The sequence below is a fragment of the Alosa sapidissima genome, chromosome 14, assembly GCF_018492685.1.
Source record: "Alosa sapidissima isolate fAloSap1 chromosome 14, fAloSap1.pri, whole genome shotgun sequence".
NCBI lineage: Eukaryota > Metazoa > Chordata > Actinopteri > Clupeiformes > Clupeidae > Alosa > Alosa sapidissima.
In genome coordinates this window covers 6,093,227-6,108,077 of record NC_055970.1, presented here as the reverse complement: position 1 = coordinate 6,108,077, position 14,851 = coordinate 6,093,227, and the positions used below count along the sequence as shown (strand labels likewise).

General features: G+C 41.4%; 1 protein-coding gene across 1 annotated transcript in view; it reads left to right on the top strand.

The window, feature by feature from the left end:
• mpped2a (metallophosphoesterase domain containing 2a) overlaps positions 1-3,673 on the top strand; it is a 5,142-nt gene extending 1,469 nt beyond the window's left edge. The window contains exon 3 of the mRNA XM_042062542.1: positions 3,405-3,673. Coding sequence (XP_041918476.1) covers positions 3,405-3,523 — 119 coding nt within the window. The 3' untranslated portion in view covers positions 3,524-3,673. The remainder of the gene's footprint in view (positions 1-3,404) is intronic.
• The last annotated feature ends 11,178 nt before the right edge of the window (positions 3,674-14,851 follow it).

Genomic DNA, 14,851 nt, shown 5'->3' with positions numbered 1-14,851 from the left:
CATTTGTTGCACACTTGAAACAAAATGTCTTCAAAAGTATGTAGAAGGTGGTTACATTTATTTCCATTCCAATAACTTCACACTAGGGCTGGGACAACGCGTCGACATAATCGATGACGTCGACGCAAAATATGAGCGTCGATTCGTCAAGCATAACGTGTGCTGCTAAATATTTTTAATTTTACACCTTCAGTGTTTTCCATACGTTGACTAATCTGTGGCTGAGCACCACGAAATCAAAACCGGCCACCACACATTGATGTTCTATGTTGTAGGCCTACTATTTAAATTAAAGATAAGATAAAATAATTTCATTTAGCTGCACTTTTTACTCACACAGCCTTTCCTCGCCGTAACGAGCCCGCTGCTCCTCCTCTGCATGTGCATTTAACAAAATATTCACGATTGTTGAAGGATTGTTGTTGCTGCATAGAACACAGTGGGCTAAATTGCTATTAAATCCGCTTAGCATCGTGACCATGCTGCGCAAATTTGCAGCATTAAAACTGCTGAATTAAAGTTAAAGTAAACTCTGCTAAGGTCTTATCACAACACAGTACATTGAGGAGACTAAACTAAGTTACAGTATGCAATCAAGCAGTATTGCAAAGCTAACGTTAGAATACCGTTTGGGTGTCAAGTTTAGCATGTTTACTTGCAGCTGCTTATTCGTTACTCATGCAGGGCTCATTTTATTGACTCTGAATGTTTGCAAAATCCCGATGTAAATGGAAAAGTGTTTTCCAAGACTCAAAAGTGCTTGTCCAAAGGAGAAGTACAAACCGTTATTTGAACTAACTACGTTATGAATTGCATCCACACATCAGCAGCCTTTTAACTGTGTTAATGTTAATTACAAGGATTCCCACACGAACGTCTTAAAATGACAGGCACTCAATTAGACATACACTACTGAACTTTATTGAATGCTACCTCTGACTAAGAATGCATTACTTTGCACTTGTATAGTCTTTTATTTTGGAATCTTAAGAGCAATAAACATATATTGCAATGTTAAAGAATTCATGTTTTTTTCATTCAGATGTGTAAATAAACATGTATAAGTTGCTATTAGTGAATTAATGGGGAGATAATCGATAATCGAATCGAAATCGAATCGGACTGAAAAAATGAATCGTTAGATTAATCGATGCATCGAAAAAATAATCGCTAGATTAATCGTTTAAAAAAATAATCGTTTATCCCAGCCCTACTTCACACATTACATTTCCGTTTGCATGTGTAGGCTATGCTGCTTTAATTTCTTTGTTCCTACTATAGTTTATTTTCTTGAACTGCTATTTCTTATCCTGGACTGCCAACTACTGGATAGAAAAGGCAACAACCTAGTAATTATGTGAATAAAAATCTACATGTTTGAATGGCCAAAAAAAAGGATAAATCATAGGTGGTATTCCACACATTACCTTGGTGTTAGGGTAGCCTACTCTGCACATGTCATTGACAGTGAGAGGTAACTTCAGTCATTTGCATTTATCATGCTAAAAATCTGACACCAGGCACTATGCTGGTGCCTGACCCAAAGGGAGAATTATAATAAAAGAGAGAGACGTTGAACTTTAAAGTCTATAATGTTGGTTTGGCTGTTCATTGATTCACTCATCTGCCAAACTTGTTTTTAAGATATGTTCATAGCAAAAATTGATGCATGCGATTCATTTAGATTAATTAATCACAGAGTATGTAATTAATTAGATTAAATGTTTTAATCGATTGACAGCCCTATTTATATGAGGTATATACATTTTTACAAGTATATTTGGCTGTGTTGTGATTGACATGGAGCTGTGATATCTGCTAAGCTGTGAGTCATTTGCAAAGTTTCACCAGTTGTTCAAAATACTTAAGATTACCAATTACAAAATATAATTGTGAAAGTATAACATAATTGCGAAGGCATATAATTGAGAAAATGTCAAAATGTATCATTTAAATAAAATTGCAGTTGAGTTTGTGACATAAACACTAAAAGTTGAATGTCACTAACTGGAACATGATTACAAGAATTTAAATTATAATGTGCCGCACTGCGCTGAGCGAGTCTATAATGAATGTGAGCTACGAGTTGTCATTTTGTAAATACGAGCAGAGTGGGAGAAGGAAAGGAGCACCCATGGGTAGCAATTTAAAGTTGTACCCGGCACAGTGTCGTTTCTGGAATGAGACTGTGGTGGGTATCTCTCGGTCATAGTGGACATGGCACAAGGTTTTGGGCTTAGTCATTTCAATCCCTTATCTGCCTTCAGCGCTACAGTCCCCTACGCCTCTGCTCAGCAGATGTGGGCACGCCATTTGTCCTCCATCCCTCTACATTCTGAGTGTGTGTGTGTGTGTTTTTTTTTTTTTTAATTAAACATGCCGAAGCTGGCTTCTAGCCTGAGGCTAATTAAACCCCAAGTATTCTCAGCGAGGAGGGGAGCCTGCAGTGTTCTTGGTGTTTATCGTGCATGGAGGAGGAATTTGTTTGTATAGCAGACTGGGGGTTTTTTTTCCCCCCTGAACACATTACAAATGGGCACAGCCATGGCACCAGCCCTCTCTATCAGAAGGTTCCTGGAGCCCCAGGGCTGGAGCCGGTCCCCTCGCTGGCTATAAAGAGGCATTGTGGGAAGGGGAAATTGCCATCCACGTAGTTATGCAGCAGATGTTTCTGCCCAAACTCAACACGATTGGGAAGTGACTCTTTTCAGATAGTATCAGCATTTTTGGTTTGTTGCGAATCACAGCACATGCCCCTGTCATTATAGGCGCTGTTATACCAAATAATACAAGAGTAAAAGCAAAAAAAAAAATCTCCTTGTTGGGGTGTGTGTGCGCGATTTTTATATTCCATTCTCTTATGTCAGTAGTAATTCCACACAGCTGCCAACCTGCTGAAAAACAGCTTACTTTCATATTTACTGGGCCTGAGTCACGGCAATTTCATAGTTCCTGTGGTCTTATCACACTTAATCATTCCAGATGGTAATATTCTCTTAGTGTCTGCTTGTATTTGCGCTGCCCTACAAGGCAGTTCCCTCTGTTCCTGTGACGTGCCGGCTATGCTATACCCAATTCCAGCAGGCCTTGTCTGGCCAGCGTCACTAGCTGAATCAGAGTACATATTCGTCTGGTCGGCGTTATGTCTAAACTGGGGGAAACGAACCGTTTTAGATGTTATTTATCTAGGTTTATTAATTATTTATCTAAACTGCTGCAGGGAAATGTCAAACACTGGCTTTGATATCTGTTTGTTTACACCAAATTGCCCCATTCAGTGCTACTGAGAAACATTACTTCCGAGTTTTCACCATCCAGACGAGTCCCCCCTGGTGTGTGTGTTTTTTTCTCTCTGCATCCTTGTAACGCTGGCAACCCATCCATCCTCTCCCCCATCTCCTCAGGTTATGGCATCATGACGGATGGCTACACAACCTTTGTCAACGCCTCAGTCTGCACGGTCAGCTTTCAGCCCACCAACCCCCCCATCGTGTTTGACCTGCCCAACCCGAGCAGTTCATGAGGGGCTCGCCGCAGACAAGGACACCCTCCATTTTTTTGTTTTGTTTTGTTTTTAGTTTTTCTAACAGTAATTCTTTTCATGTGTTTATTCTTTCCAAAATATTAGTCTTTTTGTACTGTTATTGGAGGGTGGATAAAGTTTTTGGTAGTTACGGGGAATGGGGGGGGGGGGTGATAAGCAAGGGGAGGGGAACGCTAAAGAGTTTCACTTAAATCTAAATCTGTAAGATAATGAAGCTTTGTGAATTTGTACAATTTGTTTGCTTTGCAACTTTTTTGCTGGATACATAAATAGTGGATGACATTTTGTTTTTATTATGTATGTTATTTCTTTTTTGGGTTTGTTGTTTTCTCCAGGACAATTAAGCTTCCTTTTGGCTGACAGGGATACTGCCTTAAACTAGCTTTAAATTCCCCAGCTAGAGCCCCCTTCTTTCTGCTAGCACAAAGAAAGCCTCGTATTTATTACCCGTGATCGATCCAAAAGGACTCGCATTATGAGAGCAGGGAAGAACTCGGAAGAACTCGTTTCCACTCATCAGTGCTATAGTGTTTTCACTCTGCAGATTTAATTGGACAAAAAATGTCTTAAAAAGTATAAATGTGTGTATGTGTGTATTCTGTAAATTCTCTACTAAAATGTTTGTTCTGAACGTTTCATAATTGAGAGATGATTTTTTTCATTTTGCTTGTAAGTGATATATTATATATTATGTGCAAAATGCACTGGTGGTCTTTTCTGTTCTCATCAAAATTTCTTCTAATGTTGATATAATATTAGTCACATCAATACCTGTCTGGTATTTATGCCATTATGTAAGAAAGAACCTGCTCTTGAAATATAAGGTGTATTGGCAATCTGAAAGATCAAGATTTTTCCCCTGTCTCTCTCACACACTCTTGCTTTTTCTCTGTCTATATATCTCTCTGCAAGCCTGCCTAAAAAGGTTTAGTTGTCCATTGGTATGTTAAATATGATGGTTTTTGTGTTCTTATTCCTTTGGTTTTCTAATTTTGCACTGTGTGTAAATGCAATCTTGCTAGCACAAAAAAAATGTTGCCAATAGTTTAAACTCCGCCACTGTAAAATGTCTCATGGCTCTCTTTAAATTAGTAGGCTATGTCTTGTTCAACATTGAAAGTTTTGAGCCACTGTTTTTTTCCCCTCTTCTTCCAGTTCATTGTGATATATCTAGCTGCCTTTATATGCAAATAAAATTGCAAGATTTTTACTTATTTTCTGTCTGTAATTAATTGCCTCATTAACCACCTCAGCCTAGATGAACAATTACACATTTTATAGGAACGATCACTTAAATAATACACATAATTGTCCCTTAAATTTCCTGTGTCTTTTTAAAAAAAATAAAAAATACATTCTCCTCCATAAGTATTAATAGTGACTCTTTTGCTGTCCAGTGGATGCCAGTTCAAAGGCTGTTTTGGTTGCTTGACTGACTTGCACTTATATAACCCCATATGTATCAGTGAGGGTTTCATTGGGACAGGGGTGACAATGCCTCATATTTTAGAAAACAAAATGTCCGTGCTCATATATTTGAATGCCTCCCAAGCCAAAAATAAAGGACCCCTCACTGCCTCCCTCTCCACTCTCTCTCTCTCTCACACACACTCACATAGAGATGCACACATTCACATTCAACCTCCTTCACTAAGCTGAGACATCAAAGGCACCAAACCAATTAACTCTCCCCCAAATGAGAGCAGAAAATATGGCTGTGAACCTTGCAGATTCTCTCCACATTATCATAATCCACACTAATCATATTAGCATAACCCCTGGAATCAATGTCAGAGCAGCTACTTTCTCCAAAACATATGCATGCATGAGAGAGCACACTTGTGTGTGTATCTGTCTAAGGACAGTGTTGCCTTGCCACCGAATAAAAAGTATGCAAACAATCTGAGCTGTAAGCAGTGACACAAACATAAATACGTTTGGTGTGTCGCAACCTCAGGGGCGTAGGCAGCTTTTCAGAGGAATTGGATCATTCCCCATCGCCAGGAGCGGATCAATCGGCGTCTTGCAGAGGTTTCCCGCTTGACAGAATATCGTGGAGCTTTTTTGGACTGCTCCAGTTTTGCTCTTGGTTTTTTTGGGGCTGGGTGGTGCGGAGCGAGGCACCCGCCACCCCTGGAACCCTGGAGCTACCGGTTCCGTGCATCACGTGTTGATCCTCCCTATGCTGGCACTCAATCAAAGAGCTCCTCATCCTCCCAGTCCCGCAACCCCCCCCCGCCCACACACACCCCACTCACTCCCCATCACTAATGCAGCCACTGCAGAGCTCCTCAAACCTAATTTTACCAGACAGATGTAAAATACTTCTGCGCACACACACACACAGAGAGAGAAACACTCACCCACTTTGCTAGCTTGGCGCAGCGGAGTGAATGTATCTGTTTATTAATAAAAAGAGCCTGAACGCTCCAGTTGACAAGGTTCCCATTCTCTTCCATTTGTCTCTACCCCCCCTCCTCCTCCTCCTCCTCCTCCACCCCTTCTCTCCTCCCTTTCTTCCATTCCTCATCTCCTCTTATTTCTGTCTCTCTCCCTCTTATCTCTCCCCATCTCCCTCCCTTTTTTCGATACGTGGCACACAGACAGGGAGGGGAGGTGAAGCTGTCTGTCTGTCTGTCTGTCTGCGGAGCCACTTGTCTTGCAGCGCAGTGCATTTGTATCAGGTGGGGTAGGATGGGGGAGCAGAGGAGGGGCTTTATTACTGTTCCAGATTGCAAAGTCTATTAATTACCCCTGCTCTGACACCAGCAGGCATTAATAGGTGCTCTTGACAGGGACGCCTATTACCCTCCAGTGCCCTGACAGCTGCTATTGATATTGGATATTTGTCAACTTAGCCTTCGCCTGGCTGTGATGGATGCCACATGGCTCGCTCTGAAGGCTAATACCCTCCGTCACCACTGACTCTGTGTGTGTGTGTGTGTGTGTATGTCTGTGTGTGTCTGTCTGTATGTGTGAAGTTTAAATATGCAGATGGTGTTACAAATGTGCATGTGCACTATGGAGTGGTAGGAAGGATGAGAGCCTGTGTGTGTGTATACCTAGACTGGTGACTTTGTCTGTGTGTGTGTGTGTGTGTGTGTGTGTGGGTCTCTGAGTGTGTGTGTGTGTGTGTGTCTGTGTCTCTGAGTGTGTGTGTGTGTGTGTGTGTGTGTGTGTGTGTGAGGCTTAGTCTGGTGCCAGCAGCTCTGTGTGGAGTGTTTATGCTGTCTTAATTGCACCCAGCGCCTGTATTATTGTAATCTGGAGTTCATTTGGCCCCAGTTGAGTCGTTATGAAATAATGCAGGCGAGCGGTGCCAGGGAGAAAGTGTTGCTCTTTCCTTTCCATTGTCTCATCATTCCCATATGTTAGAAATTATACTTCTTTATTAGCAGCATTATTTTATTGCTTCAATTAAGATTAAGGGATTATTATCAGAGAGCAGTTTGGAAAAGGGAGCAGGGAAAGCAGTGTGCTGTGATGTTGAAGCGCCCCTTCAAACTCTCAATCGCCAAGCCATTTTTTTCTTTCTTTCATCGAAACGATTCATGACCCCACAGCGTTTCAGAAGCAACATTTTCCCCACTCGCCAGTTCATCATGGGATCATGGGATTTAGTACAACCAACTTGAAATGCTCGGTTTTTCTTCGCAGTATTAGGGGTAAATGGGAGTAATTCAATTGTGTTGAAGATGTAAGCCATCTGGTTCTGAGTCACCGTACGCTTAGCCAGACATCTGAAAACTCCAGTGTCATGTCATACATATGACAAAAATGAGACAAACATTGTGTAATTAATCAAATTAACTCATTAAACTGCCATTTGTAATTTGTCTTAGTGTCATTAAAGAAGACTAGATAGGTGTATGGCTTTCCAAAACAAGTGATCTATATATATGTTCACAAACACATGATGCTCTCTGCATGGTATAGAATACTGTATTTTACCCATACATGAAAAAGATATGAGGTGGCTGGTGAAATCCAGATGGAGATCTCTTCACACCATACCAACCAGGCCTGAGATTATAGTGCACCTGTGGGTATATCGTCACCAACCCCACTCTCACTTGTGACTTGTGCCATATTGCTTAATTATGCATTGCTTAATGCTGTATTATTAATATGATAATATCGATACAGCAATATACTGTACTCCAGTGCACTACCTCCAAATATCGATATTTTCACTAAAATATCAAATTGTACAAGTTGTATTCTAAATGGACTCATCTGCCAATGTTATTGCCAGAGTCACTACTTCATGCATACTGTAAACAGAAGCATAGACACGTGTCTAGAAACACTGAAATATGCATTTTGAAAAGAAATCGGTGTGTTATGTCTTGAGAGAGGCAAGTATTCTTAGACTTTCAAGAGACTCTGAGCTAAAACTATATGCAATTTATACACTGTTTCAAATCCATTGTGAAATGCAGTGAATAGATTTATAATTCCAGCTTTTTGCCTTTTCCTTCTTCATTTACACCTTGATGTATTGTACATTAATCTTTTGCCATGTAGGCCTATCAAGCATTGCACAATCACTCTCTCCTCTCCTGACTAGTCTAAGTGTGGCACGTGACGCTTGAACTTTTTCCCTGCCTTTACTGGTTCACAATTGTGTGGATCATCAATCCCACAATTCCTATCACCAACATCCTTCACTTTAGTTCCACACTCTTATCCATAATCGTCAACGTCTTCCATGGTCAATATCTCCTTTGCCTCTTATGACATTGAGTTGTGGGTGCAGTCCTTGACCGCAACGGTAGCTTGCCTTTATCTGCCTCAATCTAAACCCTTTATCTGGATAACTCTTTTTTACCACTTCACATCTCTTTTATGGACTCCACATCTATAAATGGGAACTCAAAATCCATCTTAACTTCAAGCGGACATTTTTATGAGTAGGAGCCGTCTCACCCCTCTTGTCCTCTCCTTTTCATTACTCTAGTCTGCGTCCTCCTCGTGTCCCACTCACATGCCTTAAACGTCCATATTCTCTCTCTCTCTCTGTGTGGTTCTCAGCAGGAGTTCAAATGAAGCGCTCAGTTGATCTATGACATTCAAACACTTCTTCCAGCTGCTGTCTGTTATGTTGCTGTCTGCTGTGCTTGATTCAGATCCCATGAGTGTAAAGCCCTCCTTGTTTTCAATTTAGAAGCAACATCCGCATTGACAACAGCATGTCACTTTTTGTTCATATTCCTTTGATTGATATTTTTGTCTGTCAATAGCTGAGGCATTATTGTCACCTTTCCACTGTTCTCCCTTTACAATTATTCTCACATTTGTCTGCTTTGTTCCTGCCATGTGTTTCTTATTTATTGATTTGTGTTTAGCTGACACTTTTCATCCACAGTGATTAGCGGAGCAGGAACAGTCCCTCCGAAACAGCTCATTAAGTGCCTTGCTCAGGGCACTTGGAAACCAGTGGAAACCACTAGCAACCGTGAAATCAGACCCATGACTCTCTGGCTTCTGCATGGAGCCCAGGTTAACCACCACACCACCAACACACCATAGACAATAATAGCATAGCAGTAATTACACAGAAATACTGATCTGTGAAGTTAGCCTGAGTGCTTGCCTAAGTGCATTTGGCTGGAAACAGGGAAGGCTGAAGAGAAAAATGGACATAATTCACCACTATAGGCATGACTATGGAGCCGCAGCCACGGCTCACGTCTCTGTCAACACAGAGATACATCCACTCCGAGCATTAGTTCATCTCAGAGGACTCCTCAGCTTCATCAGTGCAGTGACACTTACTGCTTGAACTCTTCCCACCTGTGTCCTCTTTTTTACAACCACAATCAATGGCTAAGTGAGAGAGAGAGAAAGAGAGAGAGAGGGTAGCCCCATAAGAGAGACCGCAGCCTGCAGTCCATAGGCCGAGCTCGGCAGGAGAGGGGAAGGTGCATCCACTGCTTTGTGTTGGGTTCACTGGGGGGGAGGAAGATTGTGATGACAGCTCGCCGCTCTCCCGCAGAGGTTGTCTCACGGTCGTGTTGAGGTCGCCCTGAGGTCGCCGAGAGGGGCCAACGGGTGCATGTCTCTGCAGCACACCCCGACCCCCTGCTCATGAATCCAAACATGGGGTCTGGCTTCTCAAACACGCGCGCACACACATAAATGCACACATGCATGGACACAGGCTCACATACACACGTACACACACAGTCACACACACTCAGACACACACGTACACACACAGTCACACATAACTCCACCGAGACAGCCTGCCTGAGTTACTGACATCTCTCTCTCTCTCTCTATCCCTCTCTCTCTCTCTATTTTCCATTTCTCTCTCTCTTTATCTCTCTCTCTCTCTCTCTATTTTCCATTTCTCTCTCTCTCTCTCTCTCTCTCTATTTTCCATTTCTCTCTCTCTTTATCTCTCTCTCTCTCTCTCTCTCTCTCTCTCTCTATTTTCCATTTCTCTCTCTCTTTATCTCCCTCTCTCTCTCTCTCTTTATCTCCCTCTCTCTCTCTCTCTTTATCTCTCTCTCTCTATATATATATATTCCATTTCTCTTTCTTTTCCTCTTTTCTCTCTCAGAGAAGGGCAAGCAGCACTTACTCCCAACTAAATGAGTACCACAGGGCTTCAAGGAATTACAAATGGTGGCCCCATACATACATAATGGAGCATCTAGAAGCGTCCCTAGGGGCCAGAGGCATTTTCTCTCATACGCTGACTCTAAACTCTGGCAAACTCTCTCCTCCTTGAAGCCACATTCACAATAGAAATCAACACCACCCACACAGTCTGTCCAACTTTCACGCACCAATACATAATTTCTGATGTCTTCCTTTAAACAGGTACAGGATAATTAGAGCCATAATTGTGTCTTTGAATGCAGGCTGACTGAGCTCAGCTTTAATTTGCCCTCATTCTCGCTCAAATTGTTTTCACAACCTTGTTTTTTCCCCACTGATCAGTTTATTTCAAGTTGATTACAAAAGCTTTGAGGTTGTACACTTGGTAATTTTATTCTGCTGCCTGCTAATCGCGTTGTGGGCAAGCTATATGTGGAGTGCCATCCTATATATTTTGTTTTTCTTCTCAAGTGACAATTAAGAGCCTGGATGATGTAATGGCTTCTGGTGGATTCCTGAATGTACCAATCACTGCAATAGAGAGTGACTTGAGATTGACAGTCCAAAGAGCAATTAGTGCTGACAAAGATGATTCTAATCATAGGTTTCATCATTTCATTTGCAATACAGTTTGAAAATCACAAACAAATTAACTTAGTCATTTCCTCATCAGATTTGAGGTTAAATTCAATCAGGATTAGAAAATGCATTGCACACACTTACCAAGCAAGTTTAAAACTGATATTGCAATTGGTGTGTGGGCAGACACTTATGCATGTCTGAGAGAGATTGAAGTCAATAAAATGTATAATTTATATTTGCAAGTAAGCCATTCAGCTTCAGAAAAGATTTAGCTTTTTTGTAGATTGAAGATAATTTTTCTATAGATTACAAGTAGACATAACAGGCGAGTACACTGGAACCCTATGCGAGAGGTTATTATATAACTGTACTAGGGCCTACTGTAAAATTCAGATCCACATTTTTGTTTTTCAATTCATTATTAAGTTGATCTAAGCATGAACATTCATGACACGAAATGTAAGGATCCGCAGGTGTTAGTCAGTATGCCAACAACTTTTTCAGCTCACCCACCCGCTGTTAGCGTCCATCAGACGCCAAATCCTCTGTGGGATCCATTATTATGTTAGGGTCCAGAACAAGATTGGGGATGGGTCACTTGCTTCATTGGCAATAGCTTTGTCCAATTGAATGAAATAAATCAAAATAAAGTCCACAAATTTAGCGCAGTTCCTGCCTGTGTCGACAATTTCTGGAGCAGACAATGTAACGTTTTCTCCCGCCTGGTGAATTATGGCAGTATATGGCGCCAGAGGCTCTCTCCAGCCTCCACACTCAACAGCTGCACTTTAAGACAAGACTTTTTTTTTCCATTAAAATAGATCAGCTGCAAAGACATCAGCTGCATAGAATAAGTCTACCTCACCATCCATCTAGGATGTCTTGGTTGGTTATCTTGATGAGATAGGTTGTCTCGGTGTGAATGCCTTGTTGTCTCCAGCTTCTTTGTCGTTACATTAAATTTAGGTACAGTCTCTGAATTGTGCCGGTCAAATATTAATGGGAGAGATCTGTACACTATTGATTGGCAGAGGCGGACAGAGTACACAGCTTCATTACTTGAGTAAAAGTACAGATACCCTTTGCTCAATTTTACTCAAGTACAAGTAAAAGTACAACAGTCAAATGTCTACTTAAGTAAAAGTACTGAAGTACTTGTTTTTAAAAGTACTTGAGTATCAAGAGTACAAGAGTAGCCTACATTTTCTAAATATTGCATTACTACTGCCACAGTGGTCACATTTATGTACAGAAACGTCCTACATGGAGTTATGAAAAATGTTAATGTTAATACCTTGGAGAATGTAAAAGTAATTGAATCATGTCATTTTCATCTTTTTACCATGTTGCCAGGGATGGGCAGTATTTCTAATACATGTATTTAAAATACGTATTTCAAATACAAAATACTATTTTGTAATTGAAACACTTGAAGCGAAAACTATCATTAACTTGTTCAGATAATTGAAATAGTCTGGCGAGGTGGGGCCTCAGGTTCTCGGGATGGACCTGCTGCGTCTTCATCCATTGTTTCATCTATGGCTTCGTCTCTTATCTAAATATGACCATGGAGTTGACTTTGACGGAAAGCTGAAGGTGATTGCTGATAGGCTGTCTCAATCAGTGGCGCCTGCACAGTCCAATAATGTTTGAGAGGGAAACAACAAATTGAGGGTTTCCAAGATTTTTCTTTTTTCCTTTTTTTTTTTAGAAGAAGTAACTGTTACTCACGGTTATGGATAGAAATGTAGTGGAGTAAAGAGTACAATATTTGCCTCTTAAATGTACTTGAGTAAAGTCATGAGTACTCCCCAAAAAATGATACTCGAGTAAAGTACAGATCCCTCAAAATTGTACTCAAGTACTGTACTCAAGTAAATGTACTCCGTTACTGTCCGGCTCTGTTGATTGGGGACTTCTCACAGCAGCGAATCACTCACTGTCAAGTACTCATACCCAGCAGCCTGGCCGGATTGAACGTACCAACAAGTACTCATACCCAGTAGCCTAGCCGGATTGAACGTACCAACAAGTACTCATACCCAGTAGCCTAGCCGGATTGAGCATACCAGCTTCCCAACACTACATTATCAAAATTGTGTTTTTTACTAGACAATCGTAAACTTCGTTTGACAGGCATGTATGCCAATAGAACTGAGATCTGATGCAGCTGTTGCAGAACCCACAACCTCTTGCACCTCTTTCCACCTGAGCAAACCATTGTTCATTTGTGAACAAACTGCACCAACTATACAATTGTCAGTAACAGTAGTCCTTCCACATGCCTCTGGATGTCAGTAGCCTATATACCCAGTGAAGAGACTCCTTCAGGTCCTTTCTTTCAACTCTCAAGCTTCCTGTTTTCTCTTGAGTGGATAAAGACTTCACAAACTTGAATACATGGCAGAAAGCGGGCTTAGCATTTAGCTTGTTCTTTCTTCTTTGTCTGAGAAGCTGCGTCCCATTTAGTCTCTCTACTCCTCTTCACCTTTGCCTATAGTACACTAAGGACTCATTCATGCTCAACATAAGAAAAGTGCTGCATTCATTCGTCCCATTCACCGATTTGTACATTTAATGAAAGCTTATGGATACGGATGAAATGGATTCATGTTTGAAAAAGATGGATAAATGTTCAATGTAAAGGGAGCATAAATCAGGGTTAACATAATCTCTCTATTCCTCTCTATTTATCTCCATTGCTTTTTCAACCGCCTCTTGTCTCAAAATCACCCTTTCTATTTTGACCTGTCATCTTGACTTGGCTTGACCTTGCTTTTCCTTCCTAGCTTTCTGGCAACTATCTATCCGTGTCATAATAATAGATGACCTCATCCATGGGATTCAGTTAACTCTTTGCTGTTCCCTTCAATCCTTCCAAAATTCCTTGTAAATCATCACTGATGATGCAACTCCATTCCTTTACTTCAGAAGCCCCTGGCAATCTAACCTTTGGTTTCTGTCCACTGCATGCTTCCTTCTTCTGTTTGATTTATGCCTGCTGTTCACCAGCTGCATGTTTCTGCACAAGTGCCAGGTCCTCCTTCAGTCGTAGCAGGGAACCGATATCCTGTAATCTGGACGTCACTGGACATCAGCTCCACTGACTCAAGCTATTTCTGTACAAGGACTACTCATGTTGTACTAATAGACTCCCAGTCCTTTCTGAGATGTTTCCCTCCTCCATCCACATATACAATCCTGAAGAGTTTTACTCTTACATTGTTTACACACATGTGATTAGCAGACGCAGAGGCATTAGTCTAGCTGTCAGAGTTTTTGCAGAGGTTTACGAGACGTCAAAACATTTATATTACAAGCTTGTTAATAAGTATTAATTATAAGTATATATACTCTTTTGATCCCGTGAGGGAAATTTGGTCTCTGCATTTATCCCAATCCGTGAATTAGTGAAACACACTGCACACCGTGAACACACAGTGAGGTGAAGCACACACTAATCCCGGCGCAGTGAGCTGCCTGCAACAACAGCGGCGCTCGAGGAGCAGTGAGGGGTTAGGTGCCTTGCTCAAGGGCACTTCAGCCGTGGCCCACTGGTCGGGGTTCTGAACCGGCAACCCTCCGGTTCCAATTCCGAAGCGCTAACCAGTAGGCCACAATAGAATAACAGATAGAAGCATACCATGTCGGCAGTTACATATTTAAAAGTATTTACAGAGCCTAATATATCACATTAGAGACCTCAATATAAATAGTCAAAATAAGACATTTCAACAGTAAACAAGATAAACACTAATGTTCTAATTAATAAATCATTTAGTCTTTTTTTGTCAATTGTACTGTTTCCTTCAAGATGAGAAGAGACAATGCTATCAGAGGAGCTCAGTTTGCGACAAGGTGATACGGTTTTAATTGCCTCCGCTCTTGTCGACCTTGTGGTGTCTTAACCGTTATGGGAACCATGAAAGGTTACTGCACACGTCGAGTCCTACAGTACCACTCTGTGTGTGCACCTGTCTGTTTTGCCTTCTAGCCAGTCAGCTCCCTGCACCTCCTCCACTCCCCTCGCGCCCCACACAGCTCTCCCTCTCATTCTGTCACCATCTTTGTTGACAGGTTGAAGGTTGATTCGTTTAATTAGCTGTAATTTATTTT